Source organism: Lynx canadensis, chromosome A2, assembly GCF_007474595.2.
Source record: "Lynx canadensis isolate LIC74 chromosome A2, mLynCan4.pri.v2, whole genome shotgun sequence".
Classification (NCBI taxonomy): Eukaryota; Metazoa; Chordata; class Mammalia; order Carnivora; family Felidae; genus Lynx; species Lynx canadensis.
Window position 1 is genome coordinate 13,509,730 of NC_044304.2, and position 26,216 is coordinate 13,535,945.

At 50.9% G+C, this 26,216-nt stretch overlaps 1 protein-coding gene across 4 annotated transcripts in view; it reads left to right on the top strand.

Moving 5' to 3' along the window:
* The first annotated feature begins 1,197 nt into the window (after nucleotides 1-1,197).
* The window catches only part of PGPEP1 (pyroglutamyl-peptidase I), a 29,430-nt gene continuing 4,411 nt past the window's right edge, over nucleotides 1,198-26,216 (top strand). Inside the window, exons 1-4 of one of the 4 annotated variants that reach the window (XM_030304622.1) lie at nucleotides 1,198-1,311; nucleotides 3,291-3,343; nucleotides 18,141-18,257; nucleotides 22,064-22,296. In XM_030304622.1, the coding sequence (XP_030160482.1) occupies nucleotides 1,278-1,311; nucleotides 3,291-3,343; nucleotides 18,141-18,257; nucleotides 22,064-22,296 (437 nt within the window). In that variant the 5' untranslated portion in view covers nucleotides 1,198-1,277. Of the gene's footprint in view, nucleotides 1,312-1,843; nucleotides 1,918-3,290; nucleotides 3,344-18,140; nucleotides 18,301-22,063; nucleotides 22,297-26,216 lie in introns of those variants that run through there. The other 3 variants (XM_030304629.1, XM_030304638.1, XM_030304647.1) reach the window with 3 other exon arrangements.

The following is a 26,216-nucleotide window of genomic DNA, read 5'->3' on the forward strand; positions in this document are numbered from 1 at the left end:
AAATAGCCACTGAGTATGTGACCTCTGGTCTGAGCTTGCAAATCAGGGCTCCAGGCCAGTCCGAGGAGCTCTGCCCTGGGTATTCTGAGGCTGGGGCCAGAGGCAGATGGCCTTTGAGTCAGCACCCAAGCTAATCCGGTGCCAAGGCTGCTTGGAATGAGATGTCAGCGACCCGAGTCCAAGGTCTAGCCCTGTTTTCTGATGATGGGGCCAGAAACTCAGCTTTCTCTCTCTGGCAGTTTTTGGAGAAATCCTGGTCTCTGATGATCATTAGTGGGCCGCCTACAGTACGCCAGGCACATACTGGGTGCAGGGACATGGCTGTAATGGAGGCAAGCTCCTGGCCTGGAAGTTCTAATCCCTGTGTCAGAAGAAATGGGAAATAAATCGGAAAAGTAGAGTCTATCATGGACTGTGGACGAAGAGCAAGCAAGGAAAGGAGATGGACCTACTCACAGAGGGTGAGGGGCCGGGTAGGGGATTCTCAGCCAGGGAGGGCAAAGAGAACACCCAGGAGGAGGTGAAGTGGAGCTGACTCCTGAAGGAAGAGAAGCAACTAGGTTCGCAGATACCGGCAGGGCATGTTCCAGGCAGCAGGAACAGGAAGTGCAAAGGCCCTGGGGTGGGCCTCTGCTAGGCCCTTGGAGGGCTAGAAGTGGGGTAAGTGTTGGGGAGATGGAGAGAGGGGAAGCCTAGGTCTGCGGAGCCACATCACCTTCTTTCTTTGCAACATAGGAGCCTGCAGAGGACCTCTGGGCGTCGCCGCACTGTGGTGCTGGGCTTTCGCTTTATTTCGTCCCCCTCTCAACCTCCTGGCCCGCAGGCTGCTTCTGGGACTCCAGGAGGCTCTAGTCGAGTGGCCTTAGGATCCATGCTTCAGTTTCCTCCTCTGTAAAACGCAGCGACTAACGGAGCCTTACCGGCAGGTGGCGGGGAGGGGGGCCAGATAATTCACAGCAGTGAGCAGACCGCGGCGCTCAGTGAGTTCAAGCGGCCACGCCGCACTGGACGAACTGTCCCCATCACTCAGGCGGAGACACTGAGGCCGGGGAAGGCGGGGAGTTGGGCCCTCCGGGGGTGAGTGTTCGGTTCTGGGCGCGCACGCAGCGTCTGGCACCCGGGGGCGCGCACGCCGAGCGGCCCGGCCGGGGGCGGGGCCGGGGCCGGGGGCGGGGCCGGGGGCGGGGCGGCGCGGGATCCGGGCCGCGGGGGCAGCGGCGGCTGCGGGACTCGCCAGTCCCGACGGGAGCGGGTCCGAGGCGCAGCCTGAGCCCGTCATGGAGCAGCCCAGGAAGGCGGTGGTGGTGACGGGTACGCTGATGGCGGCCGCGGTGACAGCGGCCGCGGGCAGGGGCGGGTCGGGCGGCTCCAGAGCCGGCGGGGTCGGGAGGGGCGCGGTGGCCGGGCGGGGCAGGTGCTAGAAGTCGTCTTAGGTTTGGAAGATGTCATCGCCCAGCTCAGTTCGCGCAACACGTAGAAAGTGAAGAAGGAGAGCCCCTGTGTTCCCACTGTCAGGGGTCGGGGCAGGCAAGGGCGTGGGGGTCCGGTCAAGTGCCCAGCGCGGACCAGGCCCCTCGGACGTCCTTCCTTCCCCAGGTGAGGACAGTGGCTCTCTGGGCACCTGTCTTCTGTCTGCCCGGCTGGTGGGCAGGACTGGACTTATCCCTGCCCCTCCCGAGGTCGGGCCTGTCCCCACCCACGGCCCCAGGGGACAAAGGCCAATTTGCGGGCAGGAAGTGCCCCAGTGACAAATGAACCTCCTGGCAGCCAGTGCTCCCCCAGCCCTGCGCTAAGAGGGGGCTGCTCTCCTGAGGCAAGAGCAGGTGGAGGTCGGGGGACTTCGAGCGGGTAGCCGCTCTCCCTGTTGTCGCCAGGACCGGCTCAGTCAAAAATCTTTCCGCCCCGGGCTGTTTATGGGTGAGTCCCTCCCCGCTGTCACCAAGTCCCTGAAACTAACTGTTCCTCCTCGAGGAGACTCCGCCTCAGGGCCACGTGGGCGTCAACTTCCGCCGGGCCTCTGGCTGGGGGGTCATTTTGACCCTCTGTCTGGAGGGGTCAGAGTAGGAGATCCCGCTAAGGTTCACGCAAGTGGTTTGTGGACCCGGGAGGGTGAGGCTGGGCCTGGAATTCTCAGGAAGATAGAAGAAGGCACTCACTCAACAGATGTGTGTAATTGGGGCGACGGTCACTGCCCCCCCCCCCCACCCGCGCAGCCCTCCTGTATCTGGTTATTTGTTCCTCTAGTGTCCACTATGCAGGGAGCCACCGGAGTGGACTTTTTCCTTGCATGAGTTCACGATATGTTCACCATCTCCATTTGGCAAAGGGGAAACAGGCTCACAGAGGTCACCCTGTTTGTAGGTGGCTGAGCTGAGACTCATACTTAGTCTATGAAGGAGAAGAGGGGGGGTAGGGAAATCCTGCCCCCACTGGGGGGGGGAGCCTGCTGTTCCAGGACACAGCATCCCTTCCGGGGGGGGGGCCTTGTCACCACCTGGGACCCTCAGTCTTCTTGGGGGTGTTCATTTTTAGGCAGGGTGACAGGGTGATCAGAGTAGAAGAGCTGTGGACTCTCATGAATCTGGTTTAAAATCCCAGCTCTTCTGCCTTCTGGCTGTGTGACCTTAGGCAGCTGTTTTCACCTCTCTGTGCCTTAGTCTCCCTCCTGTAAAAGGGGCCCAGGAAGCAGCCTTGGCTGAAAGGGGGATGCGGTGAGGCCGAGTGCCACAGTGCGTGCAGAGCACTTAGCACATCCTCAGGTGGACTCTCTTGGTTTGTAAGTGGGGCTGGAGTTTGAGCAAGTGGACAGTAGGGTGGCAGGGTGGTGTCCCGTCAGCCTGTCCTGGGAGACACCCACACGCATCCCTTAAGGGCTGTTCCTTACTTTGTGGTGGTTCACGGAGCCCAGAGGCTCTGCACAAAGACGGCGAGAAAATAATTGTAGATGGGGGTCGGGGATAGTGGAGGAAATCGCGAGGGGAACAGACCAGCCCTTTCTGGGGCAAAAGGAGGCCACTGGCCCCTTGCTGGGCACAAAAGTCAGGTGACGGTGAAGACAAGAAAGGACGGTTAAAAGCCGTTAAGAGCAGAGAAAGGAGGGGGTGCTCCGAAGGCCCCTGGGTGCACCCAAGAACACAGGACCAGGCCCCCTGACATTGTCCCACGCGGCAGGTGTTCTCGAAGATCCCTGTTCCCCCAGGTGGGGCAGCAGCCTGACCTTGGGCAGGCTAGAAAAGATCACTGGGTGGTGATACGCTGACTTTCCTGTTTTTGTTTTGGTTTTTTTGCAGGGTTTGGCCCTTTTGGGGAACACACTGTGAATGCCAGCTGGATTGCAGTCCAGGTAACTCAGATCCGGAGGGTAGGAATCAGGCTTGGGGCTGGGGTCCCCCTGGAGATATATGGCACCAAAGAAGGGAAGGAATCTATGAAGAGAACGTCTCCCTTGAAGCTTCCTGCAAAACATTTATGCCCGATACACTCTTCTTTCCACATGGGAACCACTGCCACTTGCACCTGTCAGCTTGCTCTGCACCGAGCACTCTGAATTTCCCCCACAACCCCTTGCACGGTTGGGGGCACTTATTCGTGTGCCCACTTTGCTGATGAGGCAACTGAGGCCCAGAGAGAGTTATCTGAGGTCACACAGTGAGGAAACTAGAATGGCATTGCCTCAAAGGTACCCCATGCCCCAACCAGGTTTGGGGTGACCAGGCAGGGATGTTGGGGGGATGTATTAACCTTGTTGAGAGGATATAATGACCTTCACTGTTGCCTCCCAGCAGCTGGGGGAGGAGAAGGCTGCATATTGGGGGGGGGTGCCTTTCCCACTATCCTGAACAGGTTGTTAGCCTGCAAGCCTTCCAGTTTCTTTGTCAGATGGGGCATTTGGAGAGACAGACGGGAACAATGGGGAGAGAGAAAGAGAGAAACGTTTTCTCCTTATATAAATCAGATCTGCAGAGACCGGAGCCAAACTCATGTTAATCCTAGCCCATTAGCTGCTTGATTTAAAGCATCCCCTGCTTTTCACTCCAGAGCCCTGACTTTGGAGAAAAATCCAAGTTAAAACCTCAACGCATCAACCCCTAGTTGGGGGGCCCCCCACCTCTTATGCCACCCCTCATATAGACCTCAAAATCGTGGCGACTTTCCTTTTTAAAAAAATGTGCACCCCACCTTCTGAGCGGGACAGAGGGACGGGGTCCCCGGGACCCTGCAGATGGAAGCGTGTCCGGGGCTCTGTCCATTGCACCCGCTCCCTGGAGCCCCAGACAAAAAGGAAACAGCGTGTTTCTGAGGACGTTGTGTGTCTGGCTTTGTGCGAGTTTCAGACAGGAGCCTTCACGGGGCTGAGTGGACACAAAGCCGTGTGTCTGAATTCCTGGGCCCCAGACACTATGATCTGCATCTAAATAGGAGAAAAATCAATTAAACAATCTTTGGAAATCCCTCCGGGCTTTGGGATGTGGATGGTGGGGGACGGCCGCTTTTCATCCCGCTGCCCGAGGGGAAATACCCCCTGATATTTTGGTTGCCCAACTTGCCAGACCTGGCCTCTGGAAGACTTTGAGTTTTCTTCCTCAAGCTTAGGAAACAAGAAGAGAGGCTTCTCCACCATTCCCTGGATAAAAAGATGCCAACCTTCCCAGATCTGAGCGTTTCCCTTAAAACAAAACCCAAACAAACAAAAAATTGTAGTTGCTCGTACATACTTTGAGTGAACGCGTCGGCGTAGCTCCACGAAATTTTCCGCACGTGCACCTTCGCGTCACCCGCGTCTGGATCAAGATCTAGAACATTCCTAGCCCCCTTCTCTTCGCAGAAGAGCCTTGTGCCCCTTCCTAGCTATTTCCCCCCAGGCGTAAACCTCGCTGTTGACTCCCCCCCCAACTCCCCCGCCCCCGCTGCCGTCGTGGGTGACACCTGTTCTAGAACTCAGGCATCAATGCAGTTGCACTCGGGTCGGGTACCTTCTGCACAGCACAGTGTCTGCGGGTTCCTTCTGTGGGGTGGCTGGGAGCTCCCCTTGGTGTGTTTTAATTGACCTGGGTAAAACGGATTTGCCCATGCAGAGGGTGTCCCGTTGGGTGGGTGGAATCCATCCCTCAAGAAAATGTGCCTCGGCACGTTCTTGCTGTGATCCAGACCTGAGTTCTGAGTCAGTCCCCACAAGCTGAAGATGGGAATTTTGTTCCCCGGGCTGAGCAGCAGTTAACTTCCGGTCCCTACTGACTTTTCAGAAGCCCAAGCTGTCATCTGTAGAAAGAACCCTTCCTCTCCCAGGGACCAGCTAACTTCTCTTGTCTCTCTCTCTCTCCCTCCCTCTCTCTCTCTCTCTCTCTCTCTCTCTCTCTCTGTCTCTCTCACCTTCTCTTTATCTGTCTCTGTGTCTCTCAGACTCCCTCTGGTCTCTCCCTCTTTCCCCTTATGGCTCCATCTGTCTCTCTGTACATCTGTCTCTGTCTCTGTCTTTCACTCTCTTCTCGCCCCTGTTCCCCCCACCTCCTCTGTCCGTCTGTCTCATCTGACCTTCCTTCTTCATGCCTTGGGTGAACGTGTGCTCTAGTGGAGAGTGAACTGTTTCCCACAAGCCACAGTGAGGAGGTGGGAGTGCTGGGGACGGAGGGCACCCCCTTTTCATCTTTCCCCAGGGTGGCGCTGCCCCTCAGCACCTCTCACAGAAGGGGCTTGATCTTTGGAGTGTCCTGTCTCCCCCTGGGTCTAGGGTGGCGGGTGTGGGACACTGGCTGCAGATCTCTCTTCCTAGGAGGCTCAGGTGGGTGTCAAGGGCCGGGACCCCCTTGGCTTGGGGCAGTCTGGAGTGTTCCCTGCCCAAGCGCCACGAGGAGGAGCTGGGTCACAGGTCCTGGTGACATCACGGGACAATTACTGCCACAGTGAGTCTAGACAGACCTGCTAAGGATATTAACCAGGGAACAAAGGGGGTCTTTGTCGTGGGGTCAAGGGAATCGGTCAGATGCGGCCTCGCGGCGGGGTCTTGTCAGGTAGACTGGGGTCTAGACAATGCGCCGTCTGGGGCGCGGGAGCCCTGTTCGTTTCACGGGTGTGTGCTCAGCAGCCACGCTCACCGCGGTGTCGTGGGACTTGGGGTATGCTTGCCGCTCCCCTCCTCCCCCAGGAGGACTGTCCAGCCCTGCTGGGACAGAAAGCCTCCCGAGGCAAAGAATTCAGCTAGATTACAGGCCACCCGCTTCTGATCACTTCGGATGAGCCTTATATAGCCGCTCCTTCCCCCGCCACTGCCTTGTTTAAAATTGGGGAATAACTTGTATAAAGCGACACTACAGATCTTTAGCGCCCCTAACACTTCAGTGAAGAGTATTTATACCCTTGTCAGGGATATTTCGGTCAACATAGTGACCCATTTCCAGCAACCTGGAATGTTCCCTCCTGCCCCGCATCGCTTCCCCAGCACCCTCCGCCCTGCCCCCGAGGCAGCTGCCGTCCTGACCTCAGTCACCTTGCATGAGTTTTTGGCTAGCCTCAAACTGTGACTGAACAAGATGGCACAGCCTCTGTGTCCCCCGCGGGCCGGCTGCTTTTGCTTAGCCTGAGTTGGTGGCTCTTTTCCCGACTCACCCCCTCCTCCCACTGACCTTGGCATTGAGGGGCTTCAGGGCTTGCTCCCAAAGAATGAAACGGCAGGGGCACTGTGGAGGGGTGGGTGGGGGTGATGGTATATTTTCGGTGACAGCTTTCTTAGTAGATTTTTTTTGCCCCCCAGATGAGGGGGCGGGGGCTAGGTGATGACCCAGAGCACAGGAGGAGCAAAGATCAGGGCAAGAAGGCTACTCCCAGGGCACCTGGCTGGCTTGGTCAGTAGGGCATGTGACTCTTGATCTCAGGGTTGTGAGTTCGAGCCCCACGTTGGGCATGGAGCCTCCTTAAAAAAGCAAAAATTGAAAAAAGAAGGCAGTGAGTCATTCCATGGCTCCTTGGTGAGGCCAACTCATTTCCTACCACCGAGAACCGACGTGGGCATGTGGCCATCCCACTAATGCTCAAGAAACATCACCCAGTGGACACAGCCCTTGAGTTGATCTAGGCAAGTGACACTGCTCAGAACAGAGTGCCCGTCCTGCTGGGCAGAGAGGATCCATAGGGAGGGCCTGCTGTTCCGAGCCAGGCATCCAGCCTTGGCACATCACATGTCATGGTGGCCACCAGGAGGGTTATGGTGCCCCAGAGAAGGTTTCTTGGGTTGGTCACCAATAGAGTTAGCATCCTTTGTCCCCCTGCCCACAGAGGTGGTTTCCCCAAGTACACGTGTCTGGGTTTGTGGGTGGCCTGGCCTGTGGACAGCTCCCCAACTGGAACTAAACAAGTAAAGGTGATTTTTTTGGGGGGAGGGGGCAAGTGAGCGAGGGCAGAGAGAGAATCCCAGGAGGGGCAGACAGAGAGAGAGAGAGAGAGAGAGAGAGAGAACAAGTAGGGGAGGGGCAGAGAGAGGGAGAGGGGATCACAGACAGACTCACACCGTCAGCGCAGAGCCCGACGTGGGGCTCGAACTCAGAAACCATGAGATCACGACCTGAGCCGAAATTGGACGCTTAATGGATTGAGCCACCCAGGCGTGCCCCCGCCCTGAGTCATTTAGAGGTCAATTGCAGACATGACACCCCCTTGACCCCTAAATAATTCACCGTGCATTTCCTAAAACACAACCTCAGCACAATGGTTAAAGTCAGACTCCTTTAACAGAGATGCAATGCTACAACTTACAGCCCTTATTCAGAGTTTGCCAGCCTCCTCATTCATGTCCTTCACAGCAGAAGGAAATTCCACATCACACATTGTGTTCAGTTGTTCTACCTCTTTAATCCCCTGTAATCTGGAAAGTTCCTCGGTCTTTCTTTGTGTCTCACGTCAGGACACTTGCTGAGAACTGCTCAGTTCTTTGGAGAGCGTCCTTCGGTGTGGTTTGTTTGACGTTTCCTCTTGATTACACGGAGGCTGCAGGTTTTGGTAGGAGGTCCTCAGAAGCGATGTTGTGTCCTTCTTGGTGCATTGTATTGGGAGTCACCAGAGTTTGAAGTGTCTTGTGACTGGTGTTGTTGACCTTGATCGTTTGCTAAAGATGAGATCTGGTGGACTTCTCTCCTATGATATGGTCTTGCCCTTTGTCATTAAAAAGTACCCTGTCGTGAGATACTTTGTAGTGTACAAATACTTGTTTAGACTTACTTTTAGCATCCCCTGGTGAGTGTTGCCTGAATCAGTTTTTATTTTAGTTGATGGTTACCAAATGGCAGTTTTCTAGTTCCAGCTTTCCTTTGACACTTTTTTTAATGTTTATTTATTTAGAGAGAGGCGGGGGGGAGGGGCGGAGAGAGAGGGAGACACAGAATCCAAAGCAGGCTCCAGGCTCCGAGCTGACGCAGGGCTCGAACCCACAGACCACGAGATCATGACCTGAGCCGAAGTCAGACGCTTAACTGACTGAGCCACCCAGGCGCCCCTCCTTTGACACTTTTTTTGGCCTCCTGCTTTTAGGAGCTTATTTGTATCCACGTGGACTTACTGCCCTCAAGATATGACCATTGCTCACTCTCAGTCTTTATTTTGATGTTCAAATTGTTGGTGTTCAGATTGTCTCAGATTTGGCTCGTGGCATTCCCTTCAGGCTGGCTCCGGTGCCCTTTTTGTGTGTCCCCATCATTCTCCGAGCACGTCGCTTTTTGTTGTTTTTTGTTTGGTTGGTTTTTTGGTTCCAGAGTCAATTTTTGCAAATGAGTTATTTCAGAATAATTTTAGAACCTAACTTACAAATTCAGAAAGATTGCACAGATAATACAAAGGGTTCCTGCACATGCCTCGCTTGATTTCCCCTAGTGTGAACATCTTAAATAACTACTACATTTCTCGAAATGAAGAAACCAACCCTGGTCCACCACTATTAGTAAACTCTGGACTTTATTCCGGTTTCATGAGTTTTCCCACTCATGTCCTTTTCTGTACCAGGATCCCATCCAGGATCCTTCATTGCATTTCACCGGACGTCTCTTTCTATTTTCTTTTCTGATTTCTACCTGAGTGTTGGATGTCAAGTGCTTCGTGTCCTTTTTTTTTAAAAAAATCAAGATTGGGCGCCTGTGTGGCTCAGTCGGTTAAGCGTCTGACTTCGGCCCAGGTCATGATCTCACGGTTTGTGAGTTCGAGCCCCGCATCGGGCTCTGTGCTGACAGCTTGGAGCCTGCTTCAGATTCTGTGTCTCCCTCTCTCTCTCTCTCTGCACCTCGCCAGCTCATGCTCACTCTCTGTCTCTGTCAAAAATAAATAAACTTAAAAAAAATTAAAAAATAATAAAAAAACCAAGATATAATCTTACGGAAATACAATTACGTGCCATAAAGTTCCTCCTGGTACAAGCATCACCAATATCTAATTCCAGAACTTTTTCATCACCCCAGAAAGAAACCCCATGCCATTAACCGTCACTCTCCCATTCTTCCTTTTTCCTAGTGCCTGATAACTACTAATTTACTCTCCATCTCTATGGATGTGTCTGTTCTGGACATTTTATGTGGAGTCATACATCATGTGGCCTTTTATGTCTGGCTTGTTTCACTCAGCATCCCGTTTAACTTATTTTGTATTTTTTAAAGCATTTTTAAAAATTTTTATTTATTTACTTTGAAAGAGAGAGAGTGGGGGAGGAGCAGAGAGAGAGGGAGAGAGAGAGAATCCCAAGCAGGCTCCACACTGTCAGCAAGGAGCCTGACACGGGGCTTGAACCCACACACTGTGAGATCATGACCTGAGCTGAAAACAAGAGCCAAACGCCCAACTGACTGAGCCACCCAGGTGCCCCTCAGTGTCGCGTCTTCACAGTCCTTCCCTATTGTAGTGTGTCCGCACTTCATTCCTTTTTATGGCTGAATAATATTCCATTGTGTGGGCATACTGTGTTTGACTCGCCATTCAATCGTTGATAGCTATTTGGGTTTTTTCCACCTTCTAGTTGTCGTGAATCGTGCTGCTATGGACATTCACATACAAGTTTTTGTGAGGACGTAGGTTTTCGTTTCTCCTAGGTATACATAGACCTGGGAGGGGGACTGATGGGTCATGTGGGAACTCCAGGTTCGCCCATGTACTTTCCCTGCTCCGGCCTTGGAATCAGCAAGTTCAACAAAAAGCCTTCATTTCTGTCCTCAATAATAATTTAAAAACCAGGAGCTGGGGGCTGGGTGTGCTCAGTACTGCTGGGGTGTCGTTACTTGTGAGCTGTCAGTGGGCAGGGGGGGAAGCAACGATGCATCGGCTCGCACACCCACCCTTACGTGCACCCATTTCTTTTTATTTAAAAATTTTTTTTTAATGTTTATATATTTTTAAGAGAGAGAAAGAGAGCGAGCACGCACGGGTGGCGGAAGGGCAGAGACAGAGGGAGACCCAGAATCCGAAGCGGGCTCCAGGCTCTGAGCTGTCAGCACAGAGCCTGAGGCAGGGCTCAAACTCACGGACCGTGAGATCATGAGCTGAGCTGAAGTCAGACACTTAACCAACCGAGTCACCCAGGCACGTGTAGATTAAAAAAAAAATTTTTTTTAACATTTATTTATTTTTGAGAGAGACAGAGACAGAATGCAAGTGGGTTAGGGACAGAGAGAGAGGGAGACACAGAATCCGAAGCAGGCTCCAAGCTGTCAGCACAGAGCCCAATGCGGGGCTCGAACCCACAGAGCGGTGAGATCGTGACCTGAGCCGAGGTCAGACACTCAACCGACTGAGCCACCCAGGCGCCCCAGGCACCTGTAGATTTTAGATTCCCCATCGGGATGGGGAGAAAAGGCAGAGAGAGGAATTCCAGAAAGTTCTGCAGGGTTTCAAATTGGAATCGGGATAGTTCCCAGCTTTCAACAAGTGAAGAAGTACGGTTGGCAAGGAGCCAAAGGCTGAATCTCCAAGGGGGAGAGTCCGGGGCACGGGGAACAGAGTGCTCAGATTCCTGACTCAGGGACAGGAGCCGAAGAGCAGCTATTTTCCCTCCTGTTACCAGCGCCACCCCCACCCCCACCCCCCAGCCTGATGTGGACGTGATCGCAGATGCCTTTAGTGCCTGCGCCCTGGGGGCGGGGTGGGGGGGGGAGCTAGCCAAAGGGAAGGCAGTTAATACAGACCATGGCTTCCTGCCTTGTTCTTTCTTTGTCCTTTTATTTATTTTTTTTTTCAACGTTTATTTATTTTTGGGACAGAGAGAGACAGAGCATGAACGGGGGAGGGGCAGAGAGAGAGAGAGACACAGAATCGGAAACAGGCTCCAGGCTCCGAGCCATCAGCCCAGAGCCTGACGCGGGGCTCGAACTCACAGACCGCGAGATCGTGACCTGGCTGAAGTCGGACGCTTAACCGACTGAGCCACCCAGGCACCCCTCTTTCCTTTTTAAGGCTGAATATTATTTTATATTGTATGGCTAGCCCAAATTTTGTTAATCCATTCATTAGTTGATGGACATATCGGTTATTTCCTCCTTTGGCTATGGTGTATAATGCTATTATGAACATGGGTGTATAAATGTGCATTCAGGACCCCGCTTTCAATATTTTGTATAGAGACCTAGAAGGGGAGTTGTTGGATCGTATGGTAATTCTGTGTTTAACTTTTTGAGGAACCACACACTGTTTCCCACAGCAGCTGCACCATTTCACTTTCGTTTTTTGTTTTTGTTTTTGTTTTTCAAAGACTTTATTTTTAAGTAATCTCTCCACTCAAGGTGGGGCTTGAACTCACAACCTCGAGGTCAAGAGTCATGTGCTCCACTGACTGAGCCAGGCAGGCAACCCTGCACCATTTTACATTCTTACCGGCAGTGCACAAGGGCTCCAACTTCTCCACGTCCTCCTCAACCCTTGTTATTTCTTGTCTTTTTGATATTAGCCATTCCGACAGGCGTGAGGGGATCCCTTGTTGGGATTTTGATCTGCATTTCCCTGACGACTGATAATGTTGCGCATCTTTTCATGTACTCGTTGGCAATTCGTATGGCTTCTTTGGAGAAATGTCTGTACATATCCTTTGCCTATTTTAAATTAAAAAAAAAAAATTTAGAGAGGGTGTGCAAGCTGGGGAGAGGGGCAGAGGGAGAGAGAGAATCTTAAGCAGTCTCCGCGCTCAGCACAGAGTCCGACATGGGCCTTGAGTCCACGCCCCTGGGATCTTATGACCTGAGCCCAAATCAAGAGTCCGATGCTCAACCGACTGAGGAAGGTGCCCCCGGCCTTTGCCTGTTTTAAAACTGGGTTGTTAATTTTGTTGTTCTTCTTGTTATTGAGTTGTAGGCATTCTTTATATCTTCAAGATTTTGATTCCTTGTCAGATACGTGATTGCAAATGTTTCCCCTCATTCCATGGGCTGCCGTTTCACTCTGTTGATTGTGTTCTTTGGTACACAAAAGTTTTCCATTTTTATCAAATCGAATTTCTCTGTTTTTGTTTTATTGTCTGTGATTTTGGTGTTGTTGAATTTGTTTTTCAGAGGAAAAAAAGAGCTCAGTGGGTCTCTTCGTAGGAACTAGGGGAAGATTCATTTATAAATTCTCAAATTTTTCCCCTGCCTCTAGGATGTGCTGGGTCAGAGATCAGAAAAGCAGGTTTTGATTTCGGTCTTCAAACTTGATCTGTATGGATTTTTAAAAAATTGCTCTTTGGGGCGCCTGGGTGGCTCAGCCGGTTGAGCCTCCGACTTCGGCTCAGGTCATGATCTCTCGGTCCCTGAGTTCGAGCCCCGCGTCGGGCTCTGTGCTGACAGCTCGGAGCCTGGAGTCCGCTTTGGATTCTGTGTCTGCCCCTTCCCTGCTCATGCTCTGTCTGTGTCTCAAAAATAAATAAATTTAAAAAAAACCTTATTTTTTATTTTTATTTTTTAACGTTTATTTATTTTTGAGGCAGAGACACAGCCTGAGAGGGGGAGGGGCAGAGAGAGGGAGACACAGAATCTGAAACAGGCTCCAGGCTCTGAGCGGTCAGCACAGAGCCCGACGCGGGGCTCGAACTCACAGACCGTGAGATCATGACCTGAGCCGAAGTCGGACGCCTAAGCGACTGAGCCACCCAGGCGCCCCAATAAAAAAAAAAAACCTTAAAATAAAAAAAAACTGCTCTTTAATGTCCTTATCTACTAATTAATTCTATCATCTCTGTTGTTCCTGGACTATTTCTGTTGATTGATTTTTCTCTTCATTAAGGGTTCTAGTTTCCTGCTTTTTTTTTTTTTTTTTTTTTTTGCTTGTCTGGTAAGTTTCACTTTCCTGCCAGACCTGAATTTTACCTTGTGGCCCGCTGGATACCTTTTTATTTCCTCGAAATATTCTTGAGCTTTGCTCTGGGATACGGTTAAGTTGCTGGAAACAGTTTGATCCTTTCCAGCCTTGCTGTTAAGTTGTTTTTGTTTTTGTTTTTGTTTTTGTTTTGTTTTTTTTTTAGGCAGGACCAGAATAGTCTTTATGCTGGGGCTAATTTTTCTCTACTTCCTTATGAAGTTTTTCCACTCTGGCTGATTCACACCCTCTGCTCCTTTCGAGGCTCAGTCCCTGATCTTGGCACACCTATATGCCCATTAAGTTCTCAAACTCTCAAAAGATGTCTGCATTGATCAGGCTCTCCCTTTCCCCTCCTCCCTCCTCCCCCCAGCTATCTTCTTTCTAGGACTCTGCTCTGCAAACTGTAGCCTTCTTACCTTTTCTAGAACCCCAGCTTTGATGCCTCAATGTCTGAAAAGTGTTATTTTACACATTTTGTCTATTTGTTTCCATTTGTTCCAGATTGGGGGGAGCGGCGGGGAATCTGATTCTGGAGGCTCCGTTTTAGCCAGGAAGAAATGGCGCTTTTTTTTTTTTTTTTTTAAAGGAAGCCCGTACATGTTTTAAAATGCAATTTAAGTTAACATCTTTTGAGCAGTTTTTAGACTCTGCCTTATGTGTGTGTGTTGTTGTATTTTTCCTCCCTATGACATGGGTACTCTTGTTAATCCCATTTACAGATGAGAAAACTGAGGCACAGAGAGGGTGAATGACTTACCGAAGGTCTCTCAGCCAGTAAGTGGTAAGAAGAAGGAGCAAACGTGGCCAGAGCCTCTGGCTCTGGAGGCTGTGCCCCTGACTCCTACCCTCCAGCATCCATGCATTCAAGAGCCACTTTTTTTCTCTTTTTGTTTATGTAGATGAAACTTACATAACATAAAATTAACCATTTTAAAATGAACAGTTCAGGGGCATTTACTATGTTCACAGTGTTGTACACCCCCCACCCGTCTCTGGTTCCAGAACATTCCCACCCCCCTAAAGGAAATCCTGTCCCCATCAGCAGCCACTCCCCATCCGCCCTTCTCCAGCCCCTGACTACCACTAATTCACTTTCTGTGCCTATGGATTTGGCTGTTCTGGACATTTCATAGACAGAAACCATATACCGTGTGACCTTTTGTGTCTGGCTTCTTTCAGTCCGCATGTGCTTTCATGGTCATCCACGCTGAAGCACGGGTCAGGGCTCTGTTCCTTTTCGTGGCTGAATAATATTCCACTGTGTGGCTAGACCACATTTTGTTTCTTCATCCTTTTATCCAGTGATGGATGCTCGGGCCGTCTCTACCTCTTCTATTGAGGAGGTACTTTTAGTTACTTATTTTCAAAGTTTTACTTGTGTAAGTAATCTCTGCACCCAACATGGGACTTGAACTCATGACCCCAAGATCGAGAGTTGCATGCTCTTCCAACTGAGCCAGTCAGGTGTCCCAGGAGCTACTTTTTTTTTTTTTTTTTTTAAGTGTATTTATTTATTTATTTTGAGAGACAGAGCTCGCAAGCAGGGGAGGGGCAGAGAGAGAGGGAGAGAGAATCCCAAGCAGGCTCTGCACGGTCAGCGCAGAGCCCGACGCGGGGCCTGATCCCACGAACTGTGAGGTCATGACCTGAGCCGAAATCGAGGGTTGGATGCTTAACCAACTGAGCCCCCCAGGCGCCCCCCCCAGGAGCTGCTTTTCAATGTAGGAAAGGATGGAAAGAAAAGAGAGGGTCCCAGCTAGCAGCTAGTCCAAACCTCTATTTTGTAGTTGAGGAAAGTGAGGCACTTAGGTCTATATTTCGGTCTATGCTTGAGCTGCTCAGTTGCTCAGCCAGTATTCGCAAGCACCTACCTTGTGCGTGCCCTGTGCTATAGAAAGGACACCATTCTGCGGGGCTGAGGGAGTGTGCAAAGGGGTGCTTGTAAAAGTGTCAAGTGCTTGTCAGGAGGCTGAGACATGAAGGCTAAGGAGAGAGTTGACTGACGGGAAAGTAAGGGGAAGAATGTTCCATGTAGTGAGAACAGCCAGTGCAAAGGCCCTGAGGCAGGAGTGAGTCTGGTATGTGGGAGGCCACATGGCTGGAGTGAAGTTAGCCAAATGGGGGTGGTGGGTGGGGGGTGGGGAGGGTTGGGGGTGAAGGGAGAAGGGAGAGAAGGGCAAGGAAATTGGCAGCGTCCGGCTTATGGGCCTCATGGATGATGGCGGGAGTTAGGATTTTTATTCTGGGTGTGGCAGGAAACACAGCAGAGTAAGCAGGGGAAGGGTGTGATGTGATTTTAGATTTCGCCTTGGGAGGCAAGCCGTTGGGCAGCGTAGGGTGGGAGACCATGGGGTTTGAGTCTCCAAACTGCCAAACAAAACCTGGCGTATCCCATAAATCCCACCCATGGGACTCTCTGACATCCACCGGGGTAGCCTTTTCAACCCCCGAGTGAGATCTGGGAATAATATGAGAGAGCCCTACCGATAGTAATCGTTGGGAGCGTTCATTTTACTATGAAAAATGCTCAAGAGAAGGATCGTCTGTCCGTGTTTGTGTGGCCATTCAAAACAATCCCCCCGGGTGTGTAGCACGTAGCAGGCGGGTGAGTGTTTATGAAATTGTGGGAATGGAAACAGGGCTCAGGACGTAAAGCCTTCTGGTGGGGGGGGGGGGGGGCGTGACGGCGTGACAATTCGCTGGCGAGCTCCGTGCCTGCTTCGTCTCCAAATCCCCACACCCTTTAGAGAATGTCTCCCTGATCCCATTGCACAGTCCGGGAAGTTGAGGCTTAGATGAAAAGGGAACGTGAGAGTAAAAATACTAATGACCGAGAGAAAAAAATTATAATAAGAAATGAAATATGCTGCCAAGTTTCTCTTAAGGATATGTGAAATGTTTTGAAATGGATTTCACCCAAAATGTCACCCCCTCACCTCGCAACCACCTGCTCCAGCAGCGGCCTGCCCTCCACCTGTGCACCAGTGTTGAGCGAGCACATCTGCCCTCTGTCTGGCCCTGGGACTTCTTCGGGGGTGGGGGTGGGGAGGTTCTTTCTGATCACTGGGCTTGGTGACAGGGATGGGGTCTCAGTCCCCCGTGCTGGAGTTTAAGACTCTCCCCACATGGGGGGGCGCCTGGGTGGCTCAGTCAGTTGAGTGTCCAACTTTGGTTCAGGTCATGATCTCACCATTTGGGAGTTTGAGTCCCGCGTTGGGCAGTGAGGGATCAGGTGCCCAGATCCTCTCTGCCCCTCCCCCACTTGCGCGCGCGCATGCGCGCTCTCTCTCTCTCTCTCTCTCTCTCTCTCTCTCTCTCAAAATTAAAAAAAAAAAAAAAGAAATAAAAAAAAGAAGACCCAATGATTTGGGGCACCCAAGTGGCTCAGTCAGTTAAGCGTCCGACTCTTGATTTCAGCTCAGGTCGTGATCTCACGGTTTGTGAGTTTGAGCCCCATGTCGGTTTCCATGCTATTAGTGCGGAGCCTGCTTTGGATTCTCTGCCTCTCCCTCTCTCCCTCTCTCTCTGCCCCTCTGCTGTCTTCTCTCTCTCTCTCTCTCTCTCTCAAAATGAATAAAATAAACTTAAATGAGATTTCCCATACAAGTACACCATGCCCCCCACCCCGTTGGTGTCGTTGTCTCCAGGTGACCTTGACGCACCCTCTGGGGGGGGGGCAGTTGGGAATTCTCTGTCGGTGAGAAGGGACCTGCCTTTCCAGGTGTTGGATGCTCTCCAGCAACTGCGGTCAAATGAGTGTGGAGTTGGGACAGCGTGGATAGCAAGGTCAAGGCAACCAGATAAAGTAGCCTTGAAGCCATGTCAGGGGATGCAAGAACTCGCCCGCAATGAATTAATTCGGCGAAGCCAAGTGCACGCAAAAAAGGCTTTGTCTGGGACCCCACATCCACCAGTGGTAGCGTTTTCCAACCACTGCACGCGATCTGAGAATGATAGGAAACGATCCTGCAGTGGTCATTATTCATTATTCAGAGTATCAGTTAAAAAAAAATTTTTTTTAATGTTTCTTTGTTCTTTGAGAGAGAAAGAGAGAGAGCACAAGCAGCGGAGGGGCGGAGAGGGGGAGACAGAATCGGAAGCAGGCTCCAGGCTCTGCGCTGTCAGCCCAGAGCCCGATGCGGGGCTCGAACCCACGAACGTGAGATCATGACCTGAGTCGAAATCAAGAGTTGGACGCTTAACCGACTAGGCCCCCCGGGCGCCCCTCATGATGTTTTTAAGCCACCTCATGCTGGAGATTGTTAGAGGGTCCCTAAGGGGTTGGGTCCACCTGTGGACGTGAACTGAGATCCTGCTATGTGTGGCATGCGTCAAGTCTATAAATAATTCTCATCAGGTATAATGAAGCGGAAAGTATAATAACAAATAACAAAGACAATAGTCGTAATGGGAGCCGACATTATCTGAGCACATACGATGTGCCGAGCATTTCTTGGAACTATTAGCGTGTATGCGTTCGTTTAATTCTTACAGCTACCTTGTGAAAAAACTACTTTTTTACCCCCATTTTATGGATGAGGAAACAGGCTCAGAGAGGTTAAGTAAGTTGCCCAAGATCACACAGGGTTCAAACCCAGGCGCCCAGCTTCAAAGGCCGCAGCGTTATGCTGCTGCCCATGGAGATGCAGAGAGAGTTTGAGAAGAGGGAGCGGGGAGGGGAGCGAGGGAGGAGCTTTGGGGCTGGGCCAGCGCGCGCACCTTTCCTTCTACTCTGCACACTGAGTCTGGAGCCCCACCTGCTTTCTGAAGACGGATCAGTTTACCCCCTGGGAACGCATTAACCCTGCAGCCCTCACCCAATGCCACAACACTCCCTCTCGTCTCCCTTCCAGGAGCTGGAGAAGCTAGGGCTTGGCGACAGCGTGGACCTACATGTGTATGAGATTCCAGTCGAGTACAAGACGGTCCAGAGGCTCATCCCTGCCCTGTGGGAGAAGCACAGCCCACAGGTGAGTGGAGCGAAGGCAGGTGCTTCCTCATCAGGACCTGCAGGTGGGCACCCCGCACGTGGATGATTTGTGTGGCTTTGTTCCTGCTTCAATCACATGGCCGATGCCCATGGCCTTGTCCCCCAAAGGGCCATACTTTCCCGGGTTACCCGTGGATGCGAGGGAGGAGTGCAAACATCTGCGACCCCACAGAGCCTGGCTCCATCCTTCTGGAGTTCTGTGTCACTCACGACCCATTTAGTTACAGGTGACAGTCAAAGCACACCTTAACTCAGCTTAAGCACAAATGCTTATAAGCTTCAGGTATAGCTTGATCCAGGCACTCGCCCAGTGTTATCAGCCATCCCTCTTGGCCCTTCGGCTTTGCTTTGTGCCTCGCTTTTGCTCTGGCAAAGAGAGGTGGCTGCTGGCCGATACCCTACCGACTCAGCCCCTCAGCGGAAAGAAAACATCTTTCCTTTTGATAATTGCCCAGAGTCCATGGCTGATTCTCACTGGCCACCGGGGTCCCCTGCCAGTCCCTGAGCCAATCACTATGGCTGGGGGTTGGAGGGAGGAGCGCTCTGATTCGTGAAGCCTGGTCACATGCCTCCTCTGGTGGCCAGTGGGTGGTCTCACCTCTCTCCGAACCTCTTGAAAGGGGGTTCCACAAGGGGACCATGAGCATGGGAGGGAGCTGTGATGTGGTGTAATGGAGGCCAGACAAGAAGGAGCCACACTCTCCCACCACAGACACACGTGACTCCAAGGGGTCAGGAGTGGAAGTTGCCTGGGAAGTTACCTGGGTGGTGTCTCTGATAAGTGAGGTAACTGGTCGCCCGTGGGCGCCCCACCCAGCTTCCCACACTAGCCTGCCTTGCAGATTTTCCAGGGCCGACCAGTGGAAACTTCCTTCCTAATGAGCCCTCCTGTCGAGTCTCAAGTGGACTTTGTCCCTTGTGAGAGGGGGACCTGGAGGCTTAGTGAGACGTGACCAAAGGTTCTGTCAATGGACATTTTCTTCTGCTTTTTCTTTAAAAAATTTTTTAAATGTTTATTTATTTTTGAGAGAGAGAGAGAGAGAGACAGAGCATGAGCGGGGGGAGGGGCAGAGAGAGGGGGAGACACAGAATCAGCACAGAGCCCGACGCGGGGCTCGAACTCACGGACCGCGAGATCGTGACCTGAGCCGAAGTTGGACGCTTTAACCGACTGAGCCACCCGGGCATCCCTCTTCTGCTTTTTCTGTGCAGTCCTGCCTTTTTCTAGTTAAACAAATAAAAATACCCTAAAGCATGAACATGTTTTGAAAAATTTTTCCGACCATAGAGAATCACCCCTGCCTAGTTAAGTGGCACCATGATTATTGCCATTTTATCACTCACACACGTATCTGCACACACGCGTGTGCATGTATGTTACTGTGCTCACGCATGTGCTGTTTCAACAACCTGCGTGGACTGGGCTCCTGCGGCTGCTGTAAGAATTGGCCGTAAACTTCGGACCACAGAAATGTAGTCTCACGTTTCTGGAGGCACAGAAATCCAAAGTCAAGGCCTCAGCAGCTATACTCTCTCTCAGGGGAGGGTCATTTGGGGTCTCTTCCAGCTTCTCCCTCTGTGGTCACGTGGGCTTCTCCTCCTCTCTGTCTCTGGCTTTTCTTCACGTGTCTCTTTTACGGACATTTGTCATCGGATTTGCGGCCCACCCGGATAATCCAGGAAGATCTCGTCAAGAGACCCTTTACTCACTTACATCGATAAAGACCCTTTTTCCAAATGAGGTCACAGTCGCGATTTCCAGGCAATTAGGACGGGGTTTTTTTTTTTCTTTTCTTTTTTTTTTTTTTTGCATGCGGGGGGTATCACCTTGCAGCTCATTATACAACAGCTGCTGCTTTGTTTTCACATTCACCAATATTCAATTTATAGAACTCCAGATAGGACAGTGCCAGATGTGGGGCGTCCGGTAGTGAATCAACTAACCTTGTGACTCCAAAGAGTTAGATTCTCCAGCATTATGGCCCATTAGACATCATCACTCCCTTCTGCTGGACACTTTACATCTTCCACTAGCCACACTTAAAAGATATAAGAACAGGGGCGCCTGGGTGGCTCAGTCAGTTGAGCGTCCGACTTCGGCTCAGGTCACGATCTTGCGGTCCGTGAGTTCGAGCCCCACGTTGGGCTCTGAGCTGATGGCTCAGAGCCTGGAGCCTGCTTCGGATTCTGTGTCTCCCTCTCTCTCTGCCCCTCCCCTGCTCATGCTCTGTCTCTCTGTGTCTCAAAAATAAAGAAAAACATTTTTAAAAATTTTAAAAAAGATATAAAAAGAAATAGGTGAAATTAATTTTAATCATTTCTTCAGCGTAACCCCTTGTGTCTAAAATATTATCCTCTCAACCTGTAATCAACTTTTAGAAAGTTATAATTTTTTTAATTAAATTTTTTTGTTTATTCATTTTTGAAAGACAGAACATGAGGGGGGAAGAGGCAGAGAGAGAGGGAGACACAGAATCTAAAACAGGCTCCAGGCTCTGAGCTGTCAGCACAGACCCCGACGCGGGGCTCAAACTTACAAACTGTGAGATCATGACCTGTGCAGAAGTCAGACGCTTAACGGACTGAGCCACCCAGGAGCCCCAACTAAAAGTTATTAATGAGGCATTTTACATTCTTGTTTGTGCCCAGTCTCCGAAATCTGGTGTGTGTTCTGCACCGATTAAACATCTCAAATTTGTAGGAGCCACATTTTGTGCTCACTAGCCCTGGCTGCTGTATGGGACAGCTGTGCATCAGCCTATATTTTATTTTTATTTTATTATTTTATTATTTTATTTTTTGAGAGGGCAGAGAGAAGGAGACGGGAGGGGATTGGAGAGAGACAGAGAAGTGAGACTCACCCGAAGCAAGTCTTCTGTTTTACCTGAAGCAGGGCTCGAGCTCACCATCATCAGCCTATATTTTAAGTGGGCTCAGGTCATGATCTCGTGGTTCATGGGTCCGAGCCCCGCGTCGGGCTCTGTGCTGACGGCTCAGAGCCTGGAGCCTGCTTCAGATTCTGTGTCTCTCCCTCTCTCTCTGCCCCTCCCCTGCTCATGCCCTTTCTCTCTCTCTTTCAGGAATAAACACTTTAAAAGTTTAAAAAATAAAAAAATAATAAATGTTTATATATTTTCTTACAGTGCCCTCTCTGGGTGTAAGCATATACACAAATAATAAGTAATAGTTGAAATTCGACTGTACTTAATCTGGTGTCCTGCTTGTTATAAATATTTTGTTGTGAGCATTTTATTATGTAGGTCATTAAAAATCCTCCCTTATATCACGTCAACGGCTGGGTAGATTTTAGTAATTGACATGACTGCCCTCCTATTATTATGCTAGTGCTTTCATACTTTTTTCTCATTTTTATGCAAAACCCTGACGTGATCGTTGACAGGTTATTACCTCTTTCGCTTCGATCCCTGAAAGTTACACCATGTTTTTTGCATTTGGCAATATGTCTTGAAGGTCATCCTGTATAGAACTGCTTTTGGCATGTTAACTCCGTAACGTATCCAGCCAACCCCCTACTAACGGCTAAGGAGGTTGTTTCTGGTATTTGATTGTATTAACACAGTTGCAATGAACACCCTTGCATGTTTTACAGCCTTGCGTGTTTCGCTTGGCCTATACCTTTGTGTGGGGCCGACTGTGTGGTCTATTCCAGCAGCAAGAGGCCAGAAACGACGTAACTCCAGGCAGAGCCCCGAGAGGATGCTGTCCTCTCCTGCACCTGGGGTGGGGGGGACCCCCAGTCTCATGGCCCTGCCCATCTGTCTGCAGCTCGTGGTGCATGTGGGGGTGTCGGGCATGGCGACCGCGGTCACACTGGAGAAGTGCGGGCATAACAAGGGCTACAAGGGGCTGGACAACTGCCGCTTCTGCCCCGGCTCCCACTGCTGCGTGGAGGACGGGCCCGAAAGCATTGACTCCATCATCGACATGGATGCTGTGTGTAAGAGGGTCACCACGCTGGGCCTGGATGTGTCAGTGACCATCTCCCAAGATGCCGGCAGGTAGGGCACCTTGGGGTGATTGCGAGCAGTGGTTTCCCTCCTCCACCGGCCCAGGCTGGCGTTGAACAAGCCAAGTGCGTTGACTTTGGCCTCTGTGGGCTGAGCACTCGCCGTTCACGAGGCTCAGAGCTAAGTACGTGCACATAACAGGTGCCACGGATTCTGCTTCTGGGACTCATTATGTGTGGATCTGCCCACCTCTCCCCTGCTCTGGGTGCTAGCATCTGCCACCTGGACGCTGCTGCCCCGGCCGCCTCCCTGGTGTCCCTCCCTCCACCTCTGCCCCGGCCCTGAGGGTCCTCTTCCTCCAAGCGGTTGGTTTCTGTTTGTGTTTTCTGTGGCTGTTGTAACAAAAACCATCACCTTGGTAGCTTAGGACAACAAAAATGTATTGTCTCCCAGTTCTGGAGGCTAGAAGTCCAAAATCAAGGTGTTGGCAACGTTTGCTCCTTCTGGAGGCCCTGAAGGGGAATCTGTTCCCTGCCTCTCTCCCGGTTTTTGGTCTGCAGGTAACCCTTGGGGTTCCTTGGCTTGTGGCCACATCGCCCCGATCTTTGCCTCCGTCTCTACATGGCCTTCTTCCCTGTGTGTGTATTTACATGACCTTTTCATGAGGACATCAGTCATGGGATATAGGACCTACTGAGGCCAGTATGATTTCATATTAGCTAATTATATCTGCAAAACCCCTATATCCGTATGAGGTTCTGGGTGAACATACAATCTGGGAAGAAACTCTTCAGCCTCTTACAAGCTCTTTTATAAACTTAAGTCTGATGGTGTTCCCTTCCTTGCTTAATCCCTCCTGCAGCTCTCACGGCACCTAGAATAAAATCCAAGCTGTCTCCACCACCGTCCATAGGTTCTGTGTGGTCTGGCCCCTGCCCACCTCTCCACTTTCATCTGCCTTCATTCTTCTGTCCCCCACTGCATGCCAGCCACACAAGCCAGCCTCCTCCAGTTCCTCAAACACAGCACGCTCACTCTAGCCTCAGGGCCTTTGCACATGATATGGCCTCTGCCCTCATGTGCAGATCTCACCTCCCTCTGATAAGGTGTCTTTCAGGTTTTAGCTCCAGCACGTTGCCTCCTTGGGGGGGGGGGTGGCCTCTGCAATCTCCTGGACCAAATTATGTCCCCTCTGTGCAATGCCCTCTCAGCACCAGGTGTCTCCATTTCTCAACACTCTGTACACTTCTCCAGCCCAAAGGCAGCAGGTGGCAGATTCAGCAGACTGAATGGAGTAACCGAATTCACCATCGTTCTGTTTTTATTTTTTTTAATGTTTATCGATTTATTTATTTTGAGAGAGAGATAGAGAGCGAGCAGGGGAGGGGCAGAAGGAGAGGGACACAGAGAATCCAGAGCAGGCTCCATGCTGTCAGCGCAGAGCCCGATGCGGGGCTCGAACTCACGAACCTTGCTTGAGATCACGATCCGAGCCAAAACCAAGAGTCAGACGCTTAACTGCCTGAGCCACCCAGACGCCCCCATCATTCTGTTTTTAAAACTAATTCCAAATGGCACAGATAATTCCAGACTATATTCTCATGTGTTCCCACTGGGAAAAATTCTCTTGCCCTCTCTCCTTCTCCCTAGCGATCCCTCTGTTAAAGCTGAGACTTAAATTGTAAAACTTCCTATGCACCGACACCTTTCCGTAGACGGGTAACCCTTGAACAACATGGGGGTAGGGCTGCTGATCACCCCCCTGCATACAAAATTTGCATAACATTTGACTCCCCTCACCTCTGCCAAACTTTACTACTGTTAGATCACTGTTGACCAGAAGCCTTACTGATAACATAAACAGTTGATTAACACACGTTTTGTATGTTATGTGTGTGTGTGTGTGTGTGTGTGTGTGTGTGTGTGTGTGTGTGCTGTTTTCTTACAATAAAGTAAGTTAGAGAAAAGAAAATGTTATTAAGAAATTCATAAGGAGGGGCTCCAGGCTGGCTCAGTCAGTAGACTGTGTGACTCTTGATCTCGGGGTAGTGGGATTAGGCCCCCACGTTGGGTATAGAGCTTACATTAAAAAAAAAAAAAATCAGGGGCGCCTGGGTGGCTCAGTCGGTTGAGCATCCAACTTCAACTCAGGTCACGGTCTTGCAGTTCGTGAGTTTGAGCCCCGCATCGGGCTCTGTGCCAACAAACAGCTCAGAGCCTGGAGCCTGCTTCCGATTCTGTATCTTTCTCTCTCTCCCCCTCCCCCGGTCGTGCTATGCCTCTTTCTGTCTCTCAAAAATAAGTAAATGTTAAAAAAAAATTTTTTTTTAATCATAAGGAAATGGGAGCTAACCCAAGTGTCCACTGATTGATGAGTGGAGAAAGAAGATATGACACACACACACACACACACACACACACACACACACACACTGGGATATTATTCAGCCATAAAAGAATGAAATGTTGCCCTTTGCAACTCCACGGATGGAGCTAGAGAGTATAATGCTCAGCAAGATAAACCAGTCAGAGAAAGACAAATCCCGTGTGATTGCACTCATATGTGGAATTTAAGAAACAAATGAGCAAAGGGGAAAAAAACAGAGAGAGAGAGAGGCAAACCGAGAAACAGACTCTTAACTACAGAGAACACCCCAGTGGTGCCCAGAGGGGAGGGGTGGGGGTGGGTGAGGTCGGTGATGGGGAGCAGCGAGGGCACTTGTCACGACGAGCACCAGGGGTTGTCTGCAACTGTTGAATCACTATATCGTACACCTAAAACTAGTATCACACTGTACGTTAACTAACCGGAATTAAAGTGAAAACAAACAACAACCACAAAAGAAAACCATAAGGAAAAGAAAATGCATTTACGGCACTGGGCTTACTGGAAAAAAAACCCTTGTGTAAGGGGACCCTTGCAGTTCAAAGCCATGTTGTTCAGGGTACGTGAGGGTACGTGAACACTTGGTCCTCCAGTTTAGGCTTTTGTCCTATTTTGTTTTGCTTTTATGCGGCTGGGGTTACGTGATGTGTATGTTCTTGAGATGTCCCTTCGTCGGTTTCACTTGTGGGCACGCGGCGCGGGTCTTGGTGGATTCTCCGTTTCCCTCTGGATCCACCGTGTGCCTTGTAGATGGCTGCATAGTATTCCCTTGTGTGGATGAGCCGATTCATTAAGCCGCTCTTCAGTCAGCGGACGTTTAGATCGCGCCCTGGCTTGTTTGGGCTGCTACAACCAAATACCACATACTGGGCGGCTTATAAACAACAGAAAGTAATTGCTTACACTTTTGGAGGCTGGGAAGTTGAAGATGAAGGCACCGGTCCGGTCCTGTTCTAATGAAGACCTCCCTCTGGGCTGCAGCCCCCTTCGTGCTGCGGCAGGAGGAGGGAGCTAGCTCTCTGGGGTCTCTTTTATAAGGGCCCTAACCCCATTCACGAGGGGCTTTCACATCCCAAAGGCCCCACCTCTTAAGACTATCACATCGGGAGTTAGGGGCTTCAATAGTGAATTTGAGGCTGGATATTCAGACCGGGGCAGGTTACTTCCCATTTTTCGACTTTTCTACTTAACAATGCAGCAAATGCCTTGTTGGTCTTTCCTGTGCCCTCATGCCAATGGCTTCTGGAGCTAGATTCCAAAAACCGGAAATAATATGTCACGAAGTCTGGGCATTTGTGATATACTAGCCTGCCCAATTTTCCCCCTGGAGCAATTTGCATCGCCACTGGTAGCATCTCATACTGCCTCCTTCCTCACATACACACCAGCACACGAGGTGATCGGGGTTTTTCGTTTTTGCCAGCCTGGGGAGGGTGAAGCAGTCGGTGTTCCATCCTGTGGCTTTCTGGCGAGGTTGGGGGTCTTACGGTAGATCTGGACGGAGGCTGTCCTGTTAGTCTGTGTACTGACTCTCTGACCCTGTTTTGGTCTCCCTTCTGCCACCCCCCCACCGCCATGCCCTGCA